This window comes from Microcaecilia unicolor, chromosome 4 (assembly GCF_901765095.1).
Source record: "Microcaecilia unicolor chromosome 4, aMicUni1.1, whole genome shotgun sequence".
Classification (NCBI taxonomy): domain Eukaryota; kingdom Metazoa; phylum Chordata; class Amphibia; order Gymnophiona; family Siphonopidae; genus Microcaecilia; species Microcaecilia unicolor.
The window spans coordinates 220,356,801-220,383,486 of record NC_044034.1 but is presented as its reverse complement, the minus strand read 5'-3'; the positions used below and the strand labels follow the sequence as shown (position 1 = coordinate 220,383,486).

At 43.1% G+C, this 26,686-nt stretch overlaps 1 protein-coding gene across 1 annotated transcript in view; it reads right to left on the bottom strand.

Annotated features, from left to right (window-relative positions):
- Nucleotides 1–26,686, bottom strand: part of LOC115469677 (mucin-2-like) — a 257,743-nt gene that overhangs the window by 183,412 nt on the left and 47,645 nt on the right. Inside the window, exons 5-6 of the mRNA XM_030202465.1 lie at nt 19,817–19,981; nt 10,073–10,328 (exon numbers count right to left, since the gene is read on the bottom strand). Of these exons, the coding sequence (XP_030058325.1) occupies nt 10,073–10,328; nt 19,817–19,981 (421 nt within the window). The remainder of the gene's footprint in view (nt 1–10,072; nt 10,329–19,816; nt 19,982–26,686) is intronic.

The window sequence follows — 26,686 nt, the reverse complement described above, 5'->3', positions numbered from 1 at the left end:
GGAAAGGAAGGAGGCGTTTAAGGTTAGTTAGTTCGGGAGCGATGGCGGGCGGGCCTGACTGCGGTGGCGCCGGGCCCCCTCCGGAGGCCCGGGGACTTTTGTCCCCCCCTCTCAGCGGCCCTGCAGGCAGCAAGGAGGTGCACGGAGCAGTTGTGCGGCTGTCGGCTCCACCGGTTCCCTGCTCCCTCTGACGGCCATGTGATAGCTCCATACACCCCCAGGTGAAGAGGATGATGTGCTTCAGGTGGGAGATGGGTGATGCACTTCGGAGGGAGGGGGTAATGCACTTGGGGGGGGGGGTGCACGATGCACTGAAGGGCATAGCAGCGACCCGCCCCGGGTGGCAGCCAACCTAGGTACGCCACTGGTACCCACATATAGGTGATACCTGCAAGCTGGAAAGCTAGTGTAAAAAAGGTTTGGACAAATTCCTGGAGGAAAAGTCCATAGTGTGCTATTGAGACAGACATGGAGAAGCTACTGCTTGCTGTGGGATTGGTAGCATGGAATGTAGCCAACATTTGGGTTTCTGCCAGGTACTTGTGACCTCTTGGGATTAGAAACATCATTATCACCTCCAGATAATAATCCACCTCCGTGTTCAGCGTTTCTAGGGCAGAGAGCGGAGGCCCAGGCCGAAACGGAAGTTGAAATCGGCCAGACCTCGAACGGCGAGCACCCAACCAGAACGTTGTGGAAATGAATTTGGAGAATTTTTCTCCCACAGAGATTACTCTTGAGGCAATATGGAAGGCACTACAAGATTTAAATAAGGTAGTCTTCAAATCAGCTCAAGATACTTCTCAACATGTAAGTAAAATTGATTCCTTAACACTTTTACAAGATAAAACTACAGGAATCTGCAGTACAAACTGAGCAATTCCACCAAGAACTGAAAAGCTTAAAAGCTACTACTGAGATTTTGATGACTGACAAATCATTGATACACAAGAAGATAGAACAAGTGGAGGGGCATAATCGAACGCCCATCTCCATGGGCGTCTATCTCCGAGAACGGGTACGTGAAGAGGCGGGACAAACCGTATTTTCGAAAAAAATGGGCGTCCATCTTTTTTCTGATAATACGGTTTGTGCCAGCCAAATGCATCGGATTTGTGCGGATTTGAGCTGGGCACCTTCGGTTCCCATTATCGCTGAAAAACGATCGTTTTTCAGCGATAATGGGAACCGAAGGTGCCCAGCTCAAAAACGAACAAATCCAAGGCATTGGGTCATGGGAGGGGCCAGGATTCATAGTGCACTGGTCTCCCTCACATGCCAGGACACCAACCGGGCACCCTAGGGGGCACTTGTAACAATTAAAAAAAATGTTAACTACCTCTGAAGTCCATAGCTCCCTTCCCTTGGGTGCTGAGCCCCCCAAATCCCCCCCCCCCCCAAAACCCACTCCCCACAACTCTACACCATTACCATAGCACTAATGGATGGGGGGCACCTAGATGTGGGTACAGTGGGTTTTGGGGCGGTTTGGAGGGCTCCCATTTACCAGCACAAGTGTAACAGGTAGGGGGGGGGGGGATGGACCTGGGTCCACCTGGCTGAAGTCCACTGCACCCACTAACAACTGCTCCAGGGACCTGCATACTGCTGTGATGGAGCTGGGTATGATATTTGAGGCTGGCATACAGGCTGGAAAAAAAAGTTTTTTAAAGTTGTTTTTTTGGGTGGGAGGGGGTTAGTGACCACTAGGGGGGGGAGTCAGGGGTGGTCATCCCCGATTCCCTCCGATGGTCATCTGGTCATTTAGGGCACCTGTCTGGGACTTGTCTGTGAAAAAAAGGGTCCAAAAAAAGTGACCCAAATTCGCGCTAAAAACGCCTTTCTTTTTTCAATTATCAGCCGAGGACGCCCATCTCTCCTCGGCCGATAAACATGCACCAGTCCCGCCTTCACCAGGCCTCCGACACGCCCCCATCAACTTTGGCCGTTTCCGTGACAGATTGCAGTTGAATACGCCCAAAATCGGCTTTCGATTATACCGATTTGGGCGCCCATGGGCGAAAGACGCCATCTCCCGATTTGGGTCGAAATATGGGTGTCTTTCTCTTTCGAAAATAAGGCGGATAGAGAATTTTAATAGGCGTTTAAACTTGAGAATATTGAATTTTCCTTTGGTATATGGATTGAGTTCTACTGGTCTTTTTAAAAAATATCTACAGGAAATACTATTATATCCAGCCTCAGCTATACCTCCATTTAATAAGACTTATTATCTACCGATACCTATACAGACTGAGACTGGACTTAGTGGTGTAGAATCAACACAGTCAAGGAATTTACCTTTAAATCAACAAAATACACAAGGAATTCAGGATATTTCATTGTTACTAGAAGAATCGATATCTGAAGTAGCACAACGTCGAATAATAGTTTCATTTGTATTTGAGCAAGATTTAAACTTTGTGATGAAAATATACTTTAAAAATTCCCTTAAAACATTTTGTGGTCAAAGAATTTGGATTTTTCCAGATGTTACTAAAACAATACAAGATAGAAGGAAACAATTTTTGACTTTTAGAGAAGAAACAACAGCCATAGGGGAAACATATTTACTAGCATATCCTTGTAAATGTTTAGTTAAATATATGGGTAACAAATATGTTTTCTTTGAACCTGAGCACCTTAAAACATTCCTAGAAATGAAAAGGCTATCCATTAAGCCAAAGGAGTGAAAGAAGGACAACTGATTATTTAAAGAATATAATGGGAATATATGCCAGGCCATTTGCTAATGTTTGTTTATTAGTTACTTTTGATCTCCTATTATCTTAAACACTCCCCTGCTACTTTTGTGGTCTAAAGAACTGAAGAAATTGATTCAATTTTTTTTTCTTCAACTTGTTACCTTACTAACTTGTACTCAATATTTTTCAATGTATTACAAATACATGTTTATCGTGTAAAGATTGTTAAAACACATAAATAAAATAATAAAATTAAAAATTAAAAAAAAATCTGATACACTGTTCAATGGGTAAACAATGTAACTCCTTCAATGTAGGTGAAACACTATAAAACAAACCCAAACCAGAAATCAGTCTGGCTGCCATGTTCTGCGTTAACTGTAGTATTATCAAAGGAGCTGCCGACCTCCACCAATAATTGAATGTCAACTGCATCCAGTTTATAAGTAAGCTGAAAACTATTCAGATGCTGGTCATAACATGAGTTAGTGAAGTCTTTAGAGAAAGATACAAGGAGTAATATATTACCTTTTCTTTGAACTCTCTTTCCAATACAATGTAGCATTCCTTTGTTGCATTTGCTGAATAAAAGATGAGAAAGAATATCAATATGTAAATGAGTTTAATATTCTAGACATATCAATGCTTGGCGATACACTGCAGTCTGCATTATCACTCTGGATCTAGTTTTCTGTGCTTTCATGCACTGCCCTCATCAGCTGATACAGTGCATTGATATCTGATTGGAATATAATAATAAGATAAAGGAGCAGATGACTGCACATTCATCCCAATGATTAGAGCTTCCAGGTCACCACGACAATTTAAGGCAAAAGTTCAAGATTACAGCAGCCATGAAATGTGTAAATATGAAGCTATTATGCTTCTTGGTGGCAAAAGGCTGGTACAATTTGACTCTTTGGACTTGATATTTTGTTGTTGGACAGGCATATATCTTCAAATAGATAAAATATCCATTTAAAATTATGTGAATGTTCAGTGGTGTCAATGGATAAATTATACCCCCTACTGTTTGGATGTAATTGTTATATAGAGAGTAGTTGAGTTTTGCTGCTCTGTGCATAACTTTAAACTTTATCCCTTGGTCCACCCTAATTGATATGTATAAATTCCAGGGATAGGCAGTTAGAAACATTTTGTTTTGTGGCATTTCCCATGTCATGTAAGGGAATATTTGTTTTATTTGTGGGTTCCCCTCTTTTGTCATCATAGGAGACAATACAAAATGAAAATGTTCTAAGCACCCTTGCCATGCCCTCCCCTACCAAGAGCAGACAACCCTCCAGTCTTCCCCATGGCCCCCCTCACCGTGGACCTACCTAAATCCATTGTGATCTTTGATCTAGCTGGAGTCTGATGGGGCAGGAGCAATTTCCATTTGTGAATGGGCATTACTCCATTCTCAACAGACCCCTGTTAGACCACCAGCGATTCAGGCCTGGGGGTGAGGCAGGAGCCATGGGATCATGGGGAGAGAGGTTATAAGAGGGGGATTGGGTCATGGGGAGGGGGATGTCATTACCAAACCTGCCATTGGCAAATGAAATCCTGCTGTTTTCATTTACCAACAGGAAATGACTACCCATCCCTAATGAATTCTGATCATTCAGTGACTTGAAAAAAAGAGTTTATGTAATTTTTTGCCCTCCAAATTAAAAAAAACAAAACACCCACACACAGTTATGCAGTCCTGCTGCTGACCCCATAAAAGGAGGAAAATCTTAGTGGTTAGTGTAGGAAGCTGAAACCCAGAGCACATAACTACTACTATTTAGCATTTCTATAGCGCTACAAGGCATACGCAGCGCTGCACAAACATAGAAGAAAGACAGTCCCTGCTCAAAGAGCTTACAATCTAATAGGCAAAAAATAAATAAATAAATAGACATAATTGCCAAACTGGGTCCATCTAGCCCATTATTCTGTTCCCAACAGTGGACAATCCAGTTCACAAGACCTGGCAGAATCCTGAAAAGTAGCAAGATTCCATGCTGCCAATCCCAAGGCAAGCAGTGACTTCCCTCTTGTCTATCTCAGTAGAAAACTATTCAGGAACTTGTCTGAACCTTTTTTCAACCTCAGATATGCTAACTACTGTTACCACATCCTCTTGCAATGAGTTCCAGTGCTCAACTATTCACTGAGCGAAAAAATATTTCTTTCTATTCATTTTAAAAAGATTACCGTATAACTTTTTTGAATGTCCTCTAGTCTTTGTACTTTTTGAAAGAGTAAAAAATTGATTCACTTTTACCCATTCTACACCACTCAGCATTTGTATACCTCTATCCACTGTTCCCTCTAAGCTAAGTGAGAATCCTCCAACTGAATTGCTGCCAGTGGGGGGTGGTGTTTCAATATTGTGTTTTCAATGGCTAGAGACAGGCAGGTTCTCTGGAGTCCTGCAGAGCTTGCTTTTCTCTCACTATTGAAAATGTGATAGTGAAACAGCACCATCCACTGGCAGGACTGTAGGTGAAGTACTCCCGCATAGCTCAGTGCCTCTATCATATCAACCTCCTGCCGTCTCTTTTCCAAGCTGAAGAGCCCTACTGTAACTTCTTTAGCCTTTCCTCATATCAGAGGAGTTCCATCCCCTTTATCATTTTGGTCGCTCTTCTTTGAATCTTTTCTAATTCTGCTATATCTTTTATGAGATACGGTGACCAGAATTGAATGCAATACTCAAGGTGAGGTCACACCATGGAGCGATAGAGAGGCATTCTAATATTCTTCTTATTATGTTCCATCCCTTTCATAATAATTCCTAGCATCCTGTATGTTTTTATAGCTGCCACCGCTGCACACTGGGCAGATGATTTCAGCATTTTGGGCTAGATTCTATATTTGGTACCTTAAAAATCTGTGCCCAAAAAATATGCTTAGATGTATTTTATAAACTATGCCTAAACTTAGGCACAGTTTTTATAGAATAAGCCTAGTGCCCATCTGTGTGATTAAATTTAGATGCAGGCCTTTACGCCACGTAAATGTCTACTACTAAGTTAGGCATGGAATAGGTATATTTGCATAGTTTTTAGAAATACCCATGACCAGCCCATTCCACTCCCATAGTCATGCCCCCTTTTCCAATCCATGTCTCAGAATTTACATGTATCACTTTACAGAATACTCTTAGAAATTTGTGTGTGTAAATTCTAATTAATCAACTAAACCATAAACCAAATGGATGTGGAGTCAATATGAACAAACTCTCTAAATCAAATAACAAAAAATGACCCACTATAATTTCAAAAATATGTGTAAACAAAAAGAATATGACTTAAACGGAAGGAAAAAGCCTCAAAGAGCTCCAGATCTAAAGATCTATAGAACTAAGTATGATCAAATTGATCTGTACTTCATCATTGGCTTAAAAAACCTTCCGAGTATATAAGAGATTGCTGTATGAAAAACATCGAACTGTCCAAGGCATCAAACGTGCCATCTAAATATCAAAATCTAATATAGCATAAAGAACTCCAGAAATGGTACTTAGCTCAAGCAAACTTTAAACGTCCCTCCTGGAGCTCATATAGCTCTTGTGGCTTTTGTTCCTATATCCGCCAGTCCCCCCAGACCAACGTTCGCCAGCTTTTCGCTGAGTTCAAATTAGCACTGCTGCTTCAGGGTCTTGAAAATCAGGGTCAAGCTAGATGGCAACTTCAAACATTACGACAGCAGTTATGTTTGAAGTTGCTGCTCATCTGCATATCCTCACAGCCTTCTCTGGGGTGACTCCCAGTTACTACTTATGGCTCCAGTACACTTTCTCTTCTTGGTACTGTCCCTTCCTAATCTGTTTCTCCATCTGAAACCACTCTGATCCACTCAGGGCCTTCGCTCAAGGTGCTCAACACTCCCACCAGGTGCTGTGGAGGACTTGCAATCCTTCTGCATATCCTCACATCCTTCTCCAGGGTGACTCCCAGTTACTACTTATGGTTCCAGTACACTTTCTCTTCTTGGTACTGTCCCTTCCTAATCTGTTTCTCCATCTGAAACCACTGTACACTGCAGGAACACATTGCCCACCCTTTGCTTTCATCATCTCACCATCTCTTTTGTCCTCTTCCTTCTTCTCAGCTGTCAACCTTCAACATTTCCTTCCTTCCATTCAACCATCTCCATTCTATCTGTGTACATCTCGCCTTCGTTGCTGTCGTCATGCCTCTCCTACTCTTCTCTGTACGCTCTTGCTCCTTCTCCTGCTCTCCACTGGGGACATCAATCTCAATCCTGGTCCTCCACATCAGCTCTCATCCTATTTGTGCAGGTCACACTGTGATGTCTCCAATCTAATTTCTGTTCCTCTCCTCCCTCCTTCTTCCCTGCCTTTCTTGTGTGCTTTGTGGAATGCCCGCTTTGTCTGTAACAAACCTTCCTACATCCACGACCTCTTTATCTCTCGTACTCTCCATCTGCTTGCTCTAACTGAAACTTTGCTCTGCCCTGAAGACTCTGCTTCAGTCATGGCCCTATGCAATAGAGGTTATCTTTTCTCCAATACTCCTTGCCCAGTTAGTTGTGGAGGTGGTGTTGGGTTACTACTTTCACTCTCCTGTGGATTTCAACCTTCCACCTCAGTCTCACTGCTTAACTTCCTTCAAAGTCCATGCCATCCTTCTATTCACGCCTCTGCCTCTCAGAGTAGCTGTCATTTATCGATCCCCTGATATGTCCCTTTCTTCCCTTCTCACTGACTTTGATGCCTGGCTTTCCTTCTTTCTTGAACCTTCATCTCCTTCCCTCATTCATGGGGATTTTAACATTCATGCTAATGATCCCTCTGACTCTTATGCGTCTCAGTTTCTCACTTTAACATCCTCTTTCTATCTTCAACTATGCTCCACTACCCCCACTTACCAGAATAGCCACTGTCTTGATCTTATCTTCTTCTCAAACTGCTCACTCTGCAGTTTCTGTGCCTCAGCTCTTCTCCTCTCTGACCATCATCTGATAACTTTCACACTTAAACACCCTCCTCCCCAACCCAGTCCTGTTCAATCTCAACCAATACATTTGGAATCTTCAGGCTATTGACCCTTGTACTCTGTCCTCCAGTGTTTCAAATCTCTTCTCAACCACTATCCAGCTTATAATTGAAAAAGAAAAAAGCCTATATTGCGACCCAAATCGGGAGATAGACGTTTATCTCACAAAAATGAATAAAGCGGTATAATCGAAAGCCGAATTTGGACGTTTTCAACTGCACTCCGTCGCGGATGCGGACAAAGTTGATGGGGGCATGTCGAAGGCGTGGTGAAGGCGGAACTGGGGCGTGGTTATCGGGCGATCAGAGATGGGCGCCTTTCGCCGATAATGGAAGAAAAATATGCGTTTTTAGCGAGAATTTAGGGCACTTTTCCTGGACCCTGTTTTTCCACAAATAAGGCCCCAAAAAGTGCCCTAAATGACCAGATGACCACTGGAGGGAATCGGGGATGACCTCCCCTGACTCCCCCAGTGGTCACAAACCCCCTCCCACCACAAAATATGCCGTTTCACAACTTTTTATTTTCACCCTCAAATGTCAAACCCACCTCCCTGGCAGCAGTATGCAGGTCCCTGGAGCAGTTGTTAGGGGGTGCAGTGGACTTCAGGCAGGTGGTCCCAGGCCCATCCCCCCCCACCAGTTACACTTGTGCTGGTAAATGGGAGCCCTCCAAACTGCCCCCCAAACCCACTGTACCCACATGTAGGTGCCCCCCTTCACCCCTTAGGGCTATAGTAATGGTGTAGACTTGTGGGCGGTGGGTTTTGAGGGGGATTTGGGGGGCTCAACACTCAAGGGAAGGGTACTATGCACCTGGGAGCTCTTTTACCTTTTTTTTGGTTTTTGCAAAAGTGCCCCCTAGGGTGCCCGGTTGGTGTCCTGGCATGTGAGGGGGACCAGTGCACTACGACTCCTGGCCCCTCCCATGAACAAATGCCTTGGGTTTATTCGTTTTTGAGCTGGGCGCTTTCATTTTCCATTATCACTGAAAACAAAAACGCCCAGCTCACAAATTGTCGAATAAAACATGGACGTCTATTTTTTTCGAAAATACGGTTCGGTCCGCCCCTTCACGGACCCGTTCTCGGAGATAAACGCCCATGGAGATAGACGTTTTTGTTCAATTATGCCCCTCCACGTTATCCAAGTCTGTCAATGAGGCTGTCTCTTCCTATAATACTATTCTCTCTCGGTCCTCCCATTTCCTGTTCTGTAAGGCGTACCAAACCCCAGCCTTGGCTGACCTCTAGAATCCACTACCTGCATTCCTGTGCCTGCTCTGCTGAATACCTTTGGCTGAAATCCCATGCTGACTTCATACATTTCAAATTCTTGTTGACCTCCTTCCAGTCTGCTCTTTTATTTACCAAACAGGACTACTACATCCAGTTGACAAATTCTCTTGGCTCAAACCCTCGACGTCTGTTTGCCACACTGAACTCTATACTCAAAGTGTCTTCACCTCCAACTCCCCCTTCACTTTCTCCCTAGACTCTGACTGAGTACTTTCATGATAAGGTTCACAAGGTTACATTTGAATTCTCAACCAAGTCGCCTCCACCTTTCCTTCCCTTAGTCCATTCTCTCAACCCTCCAACCCCTGCTTCCTTTTCTTCCTTTTCTGAAATCACTGAAGAGGAAACTGCACATCTTCTTTCCTCCTCGAAACTAACTACCTGTTCCTGTGATCATATTCCCACCCATCTACTTAGCACTATCTCTTCTACTGTCATCCTTTTTATCTGCCATATCCTCAATCTTTCACTTTCCACTGTGTCTGTTTCTGATGCCTTCAAACATGCCATAGTCACACCACTCCTTAAAAAACCTTCATTGGACCCTACCTGTCCTTCCAATTATCGCCCCATCTCCCTCCTCCCCTTCCTATCCAAGATACTTGAATGTGCAATTATATCAGGCTGCTTGAGAGTCGCATGCAACTGAACCCACATTAGCAAGTTCTGTGGGGTACGCTTGTGCATAGAAAAACTCTGGTTCGATATTTGCAGAATTCCTCTAGATTCTCTTGGATGAAATATTGATTTGACCCCTGATGTAAGCATTGTGATACACCGAAACACGGATTGTGTCGGGTCCCTGTATATCTGCATCAATTAAGTAGATTTTGATTACATCTCTTGAGTTGGATCCGTCCTTTGATCATCTTATCCTCTAGTGCAGGATCACAAAAAGTTACAATTGTTTAGCTCCAATGTCCCAGAATAAACGGGAACTCCTCAGGGGCTCTATTTCTAAGTGTGACTAGAGGTGAGTTGCAATGTGTTAATGCTGCTTTTTAATCCAGAACATTTATTTTAGGAAATCATAGTGCCAAATGTCAGAGACTCACCAGATGATATCATTCTCATACATGGCTTCTCCACTCAGGATCTGAAGTCCCTTATAGTAACAGGGACACTTCATGGGATTGACACACTGGTTGTTGTCATCCAGAAAGGTCCCAGTAGGGCAGCCACAGCCATCAACTGGCATGTAGTGAACCTGGCATGCTATGTCAAAATTAGTCAGAGACCAGCACGTCTGGTTACAGCCCGTCATGCCATGGTACCTGTAAGTCATCGTTGCAGGGCAGTGCATATATTTTTCTAAAAGGTGAGAAGATAATTGAAAAACTGTTAAAGGGTAATTAGATTTAACACTGCAGGATCCACAGGACTTATAGAAAGATTATAAATACATGTTTTTATTCCTTCTTTCATTGTTCTTGAATGATCTTTTGTAAGATGGTATATAAATATTTTATCAACAAATAAATAAATTATCTATGTCTGTATATCTGTACCTGTATTTAGTTAGTTTGATTTGTACTTGATCCATTCAATGGGCTGAGGGTAGTGTATAAACATATATATTTACAATTCCAGCACCACAGATACATAAATCTGTCTCCACAGAGTAAGATCTTAAATATATTGAAAGAAAAGCATGATAGTATAGATTCTATACAGTATACTGTACTTGTGCAACCTATTGGAAAATATTGTGGGGGTGATATTCAGAACAAAATAACATTGTTTTTTATATAATTTCAGATTGGAAACACACATACACACACACACACACACACACACACACACCGTCATAACATTAGGAGGCACTGCTGTAGAGAGGGCAGTCCTGAGGCACTTTCCTCATGAAGAAATCTGACTGCTGCTGTTTACTTACGGCAGAGAGTAGACCTCCATCCGCTTAGCGTGATCCCTTTAGTGGCACAGGCTCGGACGTAGGAAGAGAGGGCAGAACACATACAATCCTCACTCTGCTCACAGAGACAGGTGTCATATAGACAGTTCTAATGACAAACAAGGAGAAGAAAGGTAAGTTGGGTGTACTTGCAAAACATGCCACACAATAGTTCTCCTGTTTGAATTAAATTATTTAGTCTATTTATACAAAATCATCGCACATATTATTTCATGTCTGTCATTGTTCATGTGCTCATACGGAAGTAAAATTTGTATTTTTATTGTTTTTATGTTTTACCAAGACTATTGGGTTATTTTAGAAACATCTTCATGTGTAAATAGCAGCAGTTAGATTGTAGATTACACACATATATATATTTGGCAATTTAAAGCTAGCTTATCAAAAATATACAAAAACACAAAAAATGTAGAATCTGAAAGTGAAACAAAAATAATCTAAAATCAAATAAAATAGCCACAGGAACCAGTTTTCAATTATTCATACAATTTCTTCCTTAGACCCCCAGATCTTGAAAACAGGTCCCTAAAATCCACCACAAGGATCTGATTTTATGGCACTTTTACTTGAAGACTAGTTGATGGAATCAAAACTTCAAGCGCTGCCAGAACTTGGCTCCTCCAGAGTCGCTGAAAATGCCTTTCATAAGAAATTTGATAAGCAGGGGCAGAGTACTCTGTTGGTGATCAGACATTCCCCAAAGAGCTACCGATATAAGCAAACTGTGACTGCACATCTCCAATTCTGCCTCTTATTCACGGGTTTGCAGACCAGCAGGCTGCCGAGAAGGGGGGGTGGGGGCAGGATTGCCTGAGCCGAGCCTCCAAGGGGGGCTTGGCATCAGAAGGTTCTGTTCCCTCAGTCTCTCTCTCTCTCTCCTGCGCCTGTCTGTCGAGACCTGGGTGATTGCATTAACGCGATCACCTGGTTCCCGGCACACAGAAGAAGGAGAGTGACAGACCAAAGGAAGAGCAGACACAGGAAGGTAAGGGGGGGGGGGGGCAAGGGGTGGCAGAGGCCTGAGTGGTGGTGGTGGTGGTGGGGTGATGGCAGCAGCCCGAGTGGCTGCAGCGGTCCTGCTCCGGGCTCGGCTCTCTTTTGGCAGCCCTGACCATCAGTATAGGTATAACTGTCAGCCCATAAGCCTCTATACCATTAAAGATGGCAGTCTCAGAGGAGATTTTGCTGCTGCAATTTGTTTACATCAATTGCAGGCATGGGTCTCATTGTGAGGTGTTGAGTAATAGCGGCTGGAGACTTGAGCAGCAGATGCAGCATTAAGGTTAAGTAGGGATGAAGAGGAAAAGGAGGGAGACAGAATTCTCATTCCTGAACTGAATTGTCACAATCTGATCCTGTTGATAACAACAGAATGTAACATGTATATACTTGTTTTTTTTTTTTACCAGCCTATATTTGGCTGGAAGAGGGCACATGATGGAAATCATCATTTGAAGACCATAGGGGATGATTGGTAAAATACCTAGAGAGTTTTCCTACCAGGGGCTTGACCATATAAGGCTTTAATGATAAGGAAAACTATCTTAAATTGTGTTTTGCCATACTATATTGCTTAAAACGACCATTTTCAAAGTGTTTTGTATGGGTAAACAGACCCAGGATTGGACCTGTGCATTGGAAGTATTCTTTGCGTACAGCCTTGCTCTGCTACCATGGTCCTCACACTTTTAAATGTCAAATCTTCTTTCTGCAGTGTGTACTTATGCCTAAATTGGTGAAGTGCTTCAATTGCACACTTCTCTGTGACAGGGCATACACAGTTCAAACAAAGGAGGGGTAACCTCATGGAAAGAGGAAGCACTGATGAGCATGGAAAAATGAAGCAAAAATTGGTAGCTTAGGCAATTTTAAAGCTTTATCTTTAGTGGATGAGTAGCCTAGTGGTTAGTGCAGTGCTGCGTACGTCTAGTAGCGTTATAGAAAGATAAGTAGTAGTAGTAGTAGTAGTACTTTGATCCTGGGGAACTGGGTTCGATTCCCACTGCAGCTGCATATGACTCTGGGCAAGTCACTTAACCCTCCATTGCCCCGGGTACAAATAAGTACCTGTATATAATATGTAAACCATTTTGAATGTAGTTGCAAAAACCACAGAAAGGCAGTATATCAAGTCCCATTTTCCCTTTCCCTTCTCTCCTGGACTGTATCATGGAAAAGGAAGGTGAAAAAGACAGAAAAGAGCCAACACTCAGGGACTTGGAGGATAATGAGTTGCCCCACAATGATACTTTGGACATTGGCCTATATCCCTCACAGGATGCCCCTAAACAGATGCATTGACAAATGCCCTCCACTCCCCCATAAGTAAAATCAAACATGTTGATCACAGTGGGGGTAGTTTATTCTCCAGCAAACAGGGCAGGTGTTAAACATGCTGGGGCCCAGGCCAAAATTTGGGATGGGGCCCCCAAAGCCCATAGCAGATCAGCAGGTTGCATCTCCTTTAGCTTCAGACAAGCCTGGTACCCCCTGTAGAAATGGGGGTCCAGGCAATTCACACCGGCTCTGTCAGCAAAACTGCAACACACAAACTGAAAATTCATCTTGAACTTGGATTGCAAAAGGCGAATAATCGAATTCAAATCCAAAAAGGTGGGATGGGGAGGGAGTAGAGGGAAATCAAGGGAGGAAAAGTACAAACATAGGAAAATGTGCCCCTTACCTTGAAGTATGGTTCAGGATTAACAAACATTCTACATGGTGCAAAGGGTCCTTTTGGATTCAGGAGGGTGGAGCACCAGGGCTGGGCAAATCGCTCTGCAAATCAGAAGAGATATGTACTTTTACTCTTCAGCAAAATATTTAGGGATCAATATTAAAAAGGATTTATCCAGATAGAAATGGCACCTACTCATATAACTTCTACTGGTCAGGCTGTGCTCAGATTTTCAGCAGTTCTAACCCAGATATTCCTGCTGAGAAACCAGACAGACCGCCACGGCACTATCTAGTTAGTGCCAGGATGGTCTGAGGGCAGAGCAGGGAGTTATGCGGGCACTGCTAATATTCAGAAGCAGTACTTGAATAGCTATGTGCTAACTTAGGACAGAAAAAGATTATGCTAATTTAACTGGACAGCTATCTGGGTACTGCCTCTGAAGATCAGTGATAACCAGGTAACTCCTGGTGGCTGCCTAATCCCAGATATTCAGTGCTAGCACTTGGGTAGGGGCTGGCACTGAATATATGGGTCTGATTCAACTGAGTATTGATCAATTCAATCCCTGACTAGTCAGTGGGTCCTTTGTGAATATACCAGGATTTTGAATTCTTCATTATTCCAAAGCACATTTATGCAGTGGAGAATGCGAAGATCCTTGTTTCAATAGGGTATACTAATTATTAATAGGAGCTGTTTTTAAAAATGGCATTTGCTGAAATTTTCATGCATTTTTATTTCTATTTACTCATATATAAGAAGCTTTGCTATTCCTACAACACAGTACAACAAGACCTGCGATTTTAGGGAAACTTTGGACAGAGTAAGACATTTTCATCTATGCTACACAAATACAAAGAGGTTATCCTGCTCAACAGTAGCATAAAAATGTTTCATCCCTCAAAGATAAGAATTAACAGTCCATCTCTTGGCTCTCACAAACAAGCAAGTTTTTACTTTAGGACCTAATGGCTGGAAGATGTTATTTTAAATCAGATAAATGACATACATAAATATATTTATTTATTTATTTATTTATTTATTTATTTATTGCATTTGTATCCCACATTTTCCCACCTATTTGCAGGCTCAATGTGGCTTACATAGTTTTTTAATGGCTTACATAGTTTTGTTATGACAATATCATTCTAGAATATCAGATAAAATTAGTAATGTGCAGAGATTGAGTAAGGGAAGAAAGAAGGAAGCAACATTTTTCTGCTACTACTTCTGAAGATCACTTTCAGGGGCATAATCAAAAGAGAAGTGCGCCCATTTTTCAACACAAATCGGGAGATTTGGGCGTCCTCAACTGCTTTCCTTCGCGGGGACGACCAAAGTTCACGGGGGCGTGTCGGCAGCTTAGCAAAGGCGGGATGGGGTTAAAAGATGGGCATCCTCGGCCGATAATGGAAAAAAGAAGGGCGTCCCTCACGAGCATTTGGTCGACTTTACTTGGTCCCTTTTTTCACAACCAAGCCTTGAAAAGGTGCCCAAACTGACCAGATGACCACTGGAAGGAATCGGGGATGACCCCCCCCCCTTACTCCCCCAGTGGTCACCAACACCCTCCCACCCCCCAAAAAAATTAAAAAACATTTTTTCTAGCCTCTATGCCAGTCTCAAATGTCATACCCAGTTCCATCACAGCAGTATGCAGGACCCTTGAGCAGTTTTTAGTGGCTGTAGTGCACTTCAGGCAGGCGGACCCAGGCCCATCCCCCCCCCCCTGTTACACTTGTGGTGTTAAATGTGAGCCCTCCAAAACTCACTCAAAATCCACTGTACCCACATGTAGGTGCCCCCCTTCATCCCTAAGGGCTATGGTAGTGGTGTACAGTTGTGGGAAGTGGGTTTTGGGGGGGGGGAGTTGGGGGGCTCAGCACCGAAGGTAAGGGAGCTATGCACCTGGGAGCAATTTGTGAAGTCCACTGCAGTGCCCCCTAGGGTGACCAGTTGGTGTCCTGGCATGTGAGGGGGACCAGTGCACTACGAATGCTGGCTCCTCCCACTACCAAATGCCTTGGATTTAGTCATTTTTGAGATGGGCGTCCTCGGTTTCCATTATCGGCGAAAACCGAGGTCGCCCATCTCTAAGGTCGACCATCTCAACATTTAGGTCGACCATCTCTAAGTTTGACCTAAATGTTGAGATTTGGGCGTCCCTGACTGTATTAGATGGGCGTCCCTAGAGATGGTCGTCCCCGTTCAATTATGCCCCTCTTTGTGGTGTTTAGTACAGATGAACATTCTCAGAGAACAGCTGTGAACGGTGTCTCAGCTTAGGTGTACTTATGCTGTATAACTCTGTGAGATGCTAACATACTAGGTAGCAGAATGGGGTGGGCATGGCCTTACCAATATTTTGCTGAGCACAGCATCAGCAACTAGAAAGCTTATGGGTGTGGCCAGAGATTGGATTGTTTGGCCCCTCCAGTTAAAAAGGTGTTCACCTCCAGAGTTCACATCACCTCTCCCAGATATACCAGGAGCTACCTTATTGACTGCTCCAGCTCTCATGTAAATAGTCAGGCAGTTGCTGAGTGCATACCAAAACTACTGCAACAGCAAATCAGGACCTGAATGCCACACAAACTCAAAGAATCTAGTGTGTGTGCTAAACATCTAGTACAGTAGAGCACCTTTTATCTGAATACCCATTTTCTGAAAACTCCCAATATCTAGAAAAAACTCGTAATCCTAGGACATGTTCCATTACCTGAAAACACATATATTAACTGAAATTTGATTGTCACATAGATCTCTTATCCCAGCCAGTTAGTCTTAACCTGGTTTGATGGGATCTGTCCTATGAGTTACCTCTCAGCAAATAGATTTTGGAGTCATTATGGACAATACTTTGAAATCCCTGACATATAGGGGCATTTTTGATATGACGTCTAACTTTGGACGCTTTGCTAAAAATGTCCAAATTTCAAGTGGAGAATATAGTCATTTTCAAAACAGAAAAACGTATATATATTTTTTAAATGTCTATTTGCTAGATGTTTTTGTGCTCTGTGCATTTATCTTTTTGGTCCATTTTTGAAAAAAAAAAAAAAAAAAAGTCCAAGTGAAAAATGCACAAAATCAAGTAATTGGGATGTAGGAGGAGCCAGCATTCTTAGTAGACTAGCCACACAGACATCCCAGAAGAGCAATGGGGTACTCTAGGGGCAGTGAAGGGAACTTCACATAAATGCTCCCAGGTACACACCTTAACTGTTGCTCCCTTATCTTGTCTACTGAGCCCCCTCAAGCCTACTAACCCCAACTGTACACCACTACAATGGCCCTTAGGGGTGAAGGGGGCACTATATGTGGGTACAGTGTGTTTCTGGTGAGTTTTGGAGGGCTCACAGTTTCCACCACAAGTGTAACAGGTAGGGGGAGGTATGTGCCTGGGTCCACCTGTCTGCAGAGACTTGCATGCTGGTCTAATGGACTTGAATAGAACATCTGAGGCTGGCATAAAGGTTGATAAGTAATGTTTTTAATCACATTTTGGGGGTGGGAGGGGGTCTGTGATCATTGGGGGAGTAATGGGAGGTCATCCCTGATTCTCTCCAGTGGTGATCTGGTCATTTAGGGCATTTTTTGTAGCTTATTCCTTAATAAAACAGGTCTAGACCAAAATTTCTAACTTGTAGGCCTGGATGTTTTTGTTTTGATCCATTATGGCAGAAAAAACTTCAAAGTGTTAGGTCCATCCGGATCCAGCCCTTAACATGTCCCTGAGATGACAAGCTGCAGCAAAAGGGGCCCTGCGCTGGCATCAGCGCATGTTTTTGATTCGCACCAAGGCCCCCTTTTACCACAGCGGGTAAAAGATAGGTCTTTCTTTTTTTTAAAGAAATGGCTGTACAACAAGTGAAGCTGTACGGCCATTTCAGGGGGAGCCCTTACTGCCACCCATTGAGGTGGCGGTATGGGCTTCCACGCTAACCCGGCAGTAATTGGGCAGCGCACAGCACTGCCCAATTACCTCCAGGTACATATCGGCGCTACAAAAATATTTTTTTTGCAGCACCGGATATGACAGCGTGCTGGGGGTGGGAATTATCGCCGAGCTGCTGGGTTAGCTCGGAGGTAGTTCCTTTTTAGCGAGCAGCAAGCCATGACAGATCAGTAGCATTGCTTCACTCTGGTTTCCAGCAATCCTGGCAGTGGCAGCAATGGTGAATCCTTCAGAAAAGAAGCCAAAGTACCTTTCATTGTATCAAATGGAAGAATTCTCAGTAGCTGGGAAGAAAACATTATCTGGAATTACTTTTCTGTAGAAATGTGCTCTACTGTTGTGCTTTCCATGATGACTTTAGGAGGTACTTTTATAAAAGATTTTTCACATGAAAACCCAAGTTGTGGGATACCCCAGTTTCAGTGCGATTTATAGCTGGCAAGTACTCTAGATTTTTAAGTTTGATTTTAATATAATTTTTGGCACTGTTGGTTATTGAGAACACTTTAACACTTTATAGCATAAGCACATTTTAAGATGTTTATTTGTATTTTTAGATTAAACTGATGCACCTTGACACAGCTATGGTGAAACTTTGGCCACAGTCGGTGTGGTTTGCAGCCCAAATTGAAATGCACGTTGTTTTGAAAAAGCTAAGTTTTTATACTTTTTCATCTTGTTTTAGTCACTATATATAAGGTAACTAGCCAAATTGACATAGCAGATAGATTTAGAGATATAATAACTCGAAGGGGTTTTTTATGCCCATGATTGGAACCACCCTATAAGTCCTGTTATCAAACAAGCAAAAGCAGGTTGGGTTCTGAGGCTTTTTCCCCTTCATGTTAATTGCACTATACTGCTATATAAATGCTGTTCCTTAAGTGGTACTAAAATTGCTAGCTCAAAGAAGAGTGCTTTTAAATTTATATATATGGTCTCTTCTTTCCTCTAAGAAAATATTTTGCTCTTCATCCATGTACATTTACACCAGCTTCTGAGCTGCTACAAATATTCATGGCTGCATTTTTGTAGTAATTTCAACAGGTGTTGTGAGGTTATTTTATAAACACATATAGGGCCTGGACTGCTCTCCTTTTGTTCCTCTTATACTCCTGTAACTTTACTTATTTATTTACAAGTGCTCGATATACTGCAGAGTCGACTTCTATGCAGTTTACAAATATGAGTAACATTTGCAGACACAGGAAGAAGACAGGAAAGCTATGTAGTCTTTAGAAAAGTTTGAGTAAACAATAAAGTTTTAAGGGCAAGCTTAAATTTGGGGTAAGAGTTTCTAATGTGCCCACATGCACCTTCATTTGAACTTTTGAACATGGAATTTTCTGGTTTCCAAAGTTTAAATTTAACTGAACTGTTCACTACATAGGTGAATTTTAAAAGGAGTTGCCTAGACTTAGCAAGAGTGTACTTTAATGCTGCTGTTCTAGGTATTTACATGCATACATGAACACATACACATGTAATTGACCATTTTTGTGGCTATACACTGTATGCACCAATACTCAATGGCCTGTACTGTGCAGGTATATGTTCACATGGATGGAGTTTGGACAGAATGTGGGTGGGGCATGCATTTACACATGTAAATGATAAAATGCTCTATCTACTTGCATTCTTTCACAATCTATGTGCTAGCATTTACATCAGGTCTACGGATGGTGTAAGTGTTCATACCTAAAACATAGCCATGTATTTGACCTGTTATGCTAGTATTTTATAAAGAAAAGTAGGCATCTACTTTACTTTATATAATAGGATCAAATAGGCATGTTCATGGCACCTAAAAAGAGCTGCCCCTCCATATTTTATTACACTTGTACCCTGCACTTTCCCCACTCATGGCAGGCTCAATGTGGCTTACATATACAGGTACTTATTTGTACCTGGGGTAATGGAGGGTTAAGTGACTTGCCCAGAGTCACAAGGAGCTACCTGTGCCTGAAGTGGGAATTGAACTCAGTTCCTCAGGACCAGAGCCCACCACCCTAACCACTAGGCCACTCAAGGTAATTATCTTTTTAACATATTGATCTAGTTCAAAGAATTCTTTGAGAATCTTGGAAGATAATTCAGAAATTTGATCTTACAACACTGATTCCCTTTCATGCAGTACTTTATCATAGACAAAGATGTAGTTATGCTGGTACCACAAATTCTATTTTCCCTTCTTGACATCTCTGACCTCTACTACCCCAATACTCTTTTACCTTTGATAACACTAGTAGCACATGGATTCTCAGTTACGTCTTTCACATTTGGACATAAGCTATGGCTCTTCCAGGTGTTGCCAAAACTGGATGCAGTCTCTTCCACCAACTCATTCATTGTGATAAAGTCATCAGTTGGGATATCATTATAGTTTCCACATAGACCTTAAAGAGAACATGGAGATCACAAAGAGAATTTTAGCATTCTAGAAACATTTTGATGGAAAGGAGATGTGTGTGTTATTCTTTGCATGGCAGCCAAAAAAACATTAGTCATTTCACAAATCCCTAAATTTCATTCAGTGGGGAGGACCAACTCAGGTTTTTCTGTCATCTTAAATAAATAAAATATGTCACCTTCAATAGATGAAAGAAGACAGAATAGAGATTTCTCACTCTATTTCATGTCTTCTCTTTTGATCTTCTTGTTGCTCACCCATTAGAGGTTCTCAGAATTGACTCCATTTCTATCCATTCAGGGCTTTGGCTGCCCATCTCATGGCTCTGAACAGAAAAAAAAGTAGAGGAAGACACACAGCTCCACACATATAAGGAGAATAAATAGTATTTAATCCAAAGCACCATACGTCAACCCGACCTGGGTTCATGTTTCACTGGAGACCCCCACCTCGCAAGGGTCTAACAAAATGACTCTCTATGAGAACAAACCTCTGTGTATGGTACTAAAACAAGTGATATAAGGATGTCACTTCTTCTAGGTGACGTTCAGAATTTTACAGTCCTTCACCATACACAGATGTTTGTTCTCATAGTCATTTTGTTAGACCCCTGATGCAGGTGGTGTCTCTGCTGAAACACGGACCCGTGTTCGGGCAATGTATGGTGCTTTGGATTAAAGACTATTTATTCTTTTTACACATGTGGAGCTGTGTGTCTTCCTTTACTTTTTTTTGCTGTTCTGTTTGATCTGTATACATAAGTACAAAAGTATTGCCACACTGGGACAGACGAAGGGTCCATCGAGCCCAGCATCCTGTTTCCAACAGTGGCCAATCCAGGTCACAAATACCTGGCAAGATCCCAAAAATGTTCAATACATTATATGAATGGATCCTCAGAAGCTTAGCCAAGATTGGGTGGAGGGAGGCAGGGATAGTGCTGGGCAGACTTATACGGTCTGTGCCCTGAAAATGACAGATACAAATCAAGATAAGGTATACACAAAAAGTAGCACATATGAATTTATCTTGTTGAGCAGACTAGATGGGCCGTGCAGGTCTTTTTCTGCCGTCATCTACTATGTTACTATGTTATGCTGCTTATCCCAGAAATAAGCAGTGGATTTTCCCCAAGTCCATTTTAATAATGGTCCATGGACTTTTCCTTTAGGAAGCGGGCCAAACCTTTTTTAAACCCTGCCAACCATATTTACCACATTCTCTGGCAACAAATTCCAGAGTTTAATTACACATTGAGTGAAGAAAAATTTTCTCCAATTCATATTAAATTTACTACTTTGTAGCTTAATTCGTATGCCCCCTAGTCCTAGTATTTTTGGAAAGAGTAAACAAATGATTCATGTCTACCCATTCCACTCCACTCATTATTTTATATACCTCTATCATATCTCCCCTCAGCCATCTTTTCTCTAAGCTGAAGAGCCCTAGATGCTTCAGCCTTTCCTCATAGAGAAGTCGTCCCACCCCCTTTATCATTTTTGTCACTCTTCTCTGCATAGAGGTTTTTTTTTCCTGTTTCTCTTGGACATCTCATGGCTCTACAAGTCCAAGGCTCCATTCCTACATTCTGCATCAGTTCTAGTGGACTGAGCAAAGGAGAAGGACTGAAGGGGAGAGGGAGAAAGGGGACTGAGATAAGAGAAGTCCTGATCTGACAACCGATGCAGAACAGTCAGGGGGAAGAGGTAGCATTCGTGTTTAAGTAGTGACACAAGCTATAGAAAAGAAACAGAGAAATATAGAAAAATGAAGGCAGATAAAGACCATATGACCTAACTAGTCTGCTCACCAATGCCAAATCTACTATTCCTTCCTCTACCTTAGAGATCCTATGTACTGGCCCAAGCTCTCTTGAATTCGGTTACAGTTTTCATCTTCACCACTTCCACTGGGATACCATTCCACAAATAGTATTTCCTTAGATTACTGCTGAGTATGTCCCTTTCACCTTCATCCTATGCCCCCTCAATCCAAAGCGTCCTTTCAATTGAAAGTGATTTACCACCTATGCATTTATATCATGGAGGTATTTAAACGTGTCTATCATACCATGCCTCTCCCATCTTTCTTCCAAAGTATACATATTGAGATCTTTAAATCTGTTATACATATTGAGCAGTGTGAACTGAGCCAGTGAATAAATGAAATGTAGATCTGCAAATAATCATGGCATTAGATGACCTGTTTAGCAGAGACAGAGAGAAGGAAAGAACTGCATAGGGCTTAGAGAAGTAGCAGCCAAAGGAATAAGTCTGAATTGACTTTTCAACCCTGTTGAATGTGCCATCCTAGAAGCTACCTGTGCTGCCTGCATCAGCATTGATTGCCAACACACAGTGGTGATAATTCAAAGATGCATCATTCAGCTGGTTATGCTGAACTAGCTATCTTTTGTGTTTTCATTGTTATGTATGCTTTACAGACAGTTAATTATTCTTTTCAAGATGCAAAGTACTAGGGGTGTGCAGGCCACAAATTCTCATTTTTTTTAGTTTTCCCTTTGATTGATGGTATATTTTCCTTCAGGTTTCTAAAATGTGTTCTTGTTTCTGAGGCAATGTCATCAATAGTGCACCCTATTGCTCAAATAGTGCACTATATCGCTCAATACTGCACACTAATGATGATATGGGAAATGCTAACTTTTGTTTTTTATAAACATAAAATGACATATCAAAAGTCCAGCATTAACATTTCTGGTATACAAGTTCAACAGGGAACCTTGTTAATTTGAGGAAGATGTGCACTCAGAACCAGGGGCGTAGCCACGGGTGGGCCTGGATGGGCCCAGGCCCACCCATTTTCCCTCCAGGCCCGCCCATCCACAACCTTCATGTGCTGTCGCTGCCCTTTTGTCCCGCGGAGGCAGCGTTCAGCATTTCCTTCCTGCCCTGTCTTCTCCCCAGGCTCCGCTGCATCGTTCCTGCAAGTGGAATCGTTTTCCTTTTCAGCCGTCGCGCTGCGCTGCCATACACACAGGCAGCTTCGCTCCTCCCCCGCCGCGTCCATTCTGGCCCTCTCTGATGCACTTCCTATTAGGGCCGGATGAACGCGGTGGGGGAGGAGCGAAGCTGCCTGTGTGTATGGCAGCGCAGCGCGACGGCCGAAAAGGAAAACGATTCCACTTGCAGGGACAATGCAGCGGAGCCTGGGGAGAAGACAGGGCAGCAGGAAGGAAACGCTGAACGCTGCCTCCGTGGGACAAAAGGGCTGCGACAGCGTGGGAAGAATGTGGATTTGCGGGCCTGGGGGGAAAGTGGCTGAGCTGCTGGGACATAGGAGGGAGAGGAGGAAGGGACTTGAGGGAAGGAAGAGAGAGCTACTGGGACATAGGAGGGAGAGGAAGTAGGGACTGGAGGGAAGGGAGAAGCTGCTGGGACATGGGAGGGAGAGGAAGAAGGGACTGGAGGGAAGGGAGAGAGCTACTGGACATGGGAGGGAGAGGAGGAAGGGGCTGGAGAGCTGCTGGACAAGGGAGGAAGAGGAAGAAGGGACTAGAGGGAAAGGAGAGAGCTGCTGGACATGGGATGGAGAGGAGGAGGGGATTGGATAGAAGGGAGAGAGCTGCTGGACAAGGGAGAATGGAAGAAGGGACTGGAGGGGAGAGAGCTGCTGGACATGGGAAGATAGGGAGAGAAAGAGGGGAGATGGATGAAAGGATGCAGAGAGAAAGGGGAGAGACTGGAAGGATGTGGAGAGAGAGGGGAGACTGAACAGAAAAGGGTAGAGAGATAGAGAGACACTGGATAGAAGGAGAGGGGAGATAGAGACACTAGATGGAAGGATCAGGAGAGAGGGTAGATGGGTGGAAGGATGAGGAGAGAAAGAGGGAAGACACTGGATGGAAGGGTAGGGAGAAAAAGGAGATGCTGGATGCAAAAGAAAGAGGGGAGACACTGGAAGGATGGGGAGAGAAAGAGGGGAGCTGCTGGATGGAAAGAGGGAGAGGACAGAGTAGGGAAAGACTGGAGAATAAGAGGAAGGGGCATGTGGAGAACAAGGGTGAGGAAAAGATGAAAAGCCATAGGTGATGAACGGACAGGAAACCCTGGCAAGAGAAAGACGAAGGAAAGCAGAATCTAGAGACTGGGAGCAACACAATGAGAAAAGTGAATGGCCATACAACAAAGGTAAAGAAAATAATTTTATTTTTAATTTAGGATAAAGTAATATGGTACCTGTGTTAATAAAGGTTCAGAGACCAATACTTCCTTCCTTAGGTCAGGAGAGGATACCATAACAGCATTATACTGACCCGAGGCAGGAGGTTTTGGCCTCTGAAAGCTCATTGAAAAGGGTGTTAGGCTATGAAATAAATTATTTTCTGAAACCTGATGCACTGAAAAGCAGCACTTTACCCCTGTGTGACAAACGCGTCTGATAACTGTGACTAAATTTTGCTGGGGAAGGGGGGTAGAGAGAAAATTTTGTGCCCACCCACTTTAGGTTCAGGCCCATCCAAAATTGGCAGTCTGGCTACGCCACTGCTCAGAACATAACGTATATGAAAAATAAAAGAACATTTGCAAACCTTCCCTCTCATACACAGTCATTCAATAATGCAGAACAATCTAAAGCCTTCATTAGAAGTTCACAGTCTTCCACCCTGAACATTTCACATTTGCTTCCTCAAATAGTATAGGGCAAAAATATTGACTTGTATAGAGTAATTTTTGAAACGTTTTCTGAATATATGTGCTGAGAACACCTGTATAGAGTTGGGGTGTAATTGTGATGTTTATGTGTATTTGATAATGGATGCATTTACATGTATAATATACAAGAACATATTTATATCTTCTTGGGAGCATTTGTGTGATAGATTTTCAGTGCTATTAGGGATAGTGCCAACAGCCTGTTTAATTAGAGCATATGAACATCAGAAATGCTATTCTGGGTCAGACCAAAGGTCATAGAAACATACAAAAATGAAGGCAGACCATATGGCCTATCCAGTCTGCCCACCCATGGCATTTAAATTCTCTTTCTGTCCCTTAGAAATTCTATATACTTGTTCCAAGCTTGCTTGAATTCAGGTACAGTTTTTGTCTCCACCACCTCCACCTGTGTTACACTCTGTTACACTCTTACCTGGCTGCTCTTGGCGGCGGCCATCTTGGAAGGTTCAGTTGAGGGGCGGCCATCTTGAGAGGTGCATTTGATCAGTTCCTGAAGGACGGCCATCTTGAGTAGAGCATCTATATCGGTTCCTGAGGGGCAGCCAACTTGAGAGGCATATTCCTATGGGCGTGCCCAATGAGGTTCTTGCCCATCAGCTATGGCAGGGATTTCCTGATGAGAGGCCTATTTAAGAACTGAACACGGTCATCAGTTTGCTTTGGCTTCTATCGTTGAGGTCTGGTGTGTGTTCTGAGCATTTTGCTGTCTTCTCCCAGCTTGGCTTTGACTGCTGGATTGGACCTGACATTCTCTGTTTTGCTGCCTGCCCTGACTTCTGGTTTCGGACCTGACATTCTCTGCTTTGCTGCCTGCTCTGACTTCTGGTTTGGACCTGACATTCTCTGCTTTGCTGCCTGCCCTGATTCTCAGTTTGGACTTGATACTGTTTAATTTTGAATGCAGATTTAGGTATAGGGCCAGCATTGTTGTAATTTCTGTACTACTAGTTAGTCTGTTAGACACCATTTGTGCCACACACTTTCCTGACCATGGCCATGCCCCTAGAGACTGTTCTAAAGTTTTTCCCTTTTGATAAACACCTTAATGCACTAGATAAATTTATCCTTATTGGGGCGCAGGAAGGTAATCCAAAATCTCTGCACATTTCCCAAAACCAGGCGCATCCATCTTTGAATGTGGCTGCACCTACAGCTCCATCTCCATGTAAGGGGGCTTCATCTCCATATGAGTCGGAATTCTCCAATGAACTTTTAACCTGTGGTGTTGCCGTAGGTTATACATCTTTGCCACCGCATCTCCTGAACCCCACAAATCCACTCCCCAGTCCTCCTTCACATCCCATCACTCTTGACAGATCTACAGAAGTTTCCCAGCCCATTATTCTTGACAAACCCACTTCTATACAGATCACCGGAACGGTAGATCTGTCATCTGTTCCCTCCAGTCTGGAACACATTGTTCCAAGGGCTGTTACCCCTGTAATCCCTCAACCTGTACCCCTGCTCGGTATCTCTACTACTGCTCTCCCTTCTATCTCTGGACCAGGATCCCTGCTCCAGACCCACCCATCAGTCCCAAAATCTGTAACCCTTAATCAGCCCTCTAAACCAGTGTACCCCCTGTTACTCCCTATCCCTTCAGGTAATGCTTATCCAGGTCAGTCACAAGTTGATACTATGACTGCCCTTGACAAGCTAGATCAGGCTCTCAGTGTTTTGCGGCAACCAGAAGTTGATAGCCCAGACCAGCACGCACAACTTAAGTGTTGGCGCTGCCATCGGCTAGGTCATTTTACTGCTGCATGCCGCCAAAATTCACAGTCATTTCGTAGGCATGCCCTGCGTAATGATCCCCCCGTCCAGCGACGCCGTTCTCAATAGCCAGCTTAGGGAGTTTTTCTTGTCATTCTTGCCAAAACCTTACAAGCTATCTATGAGAATTAGTTCCTAAATTCTACTTTGTGTGCTACTTCTGACTTAATTCTAAATAGTGGTTACCTCCTACACTGTCTTGGATTATTGTATTAACC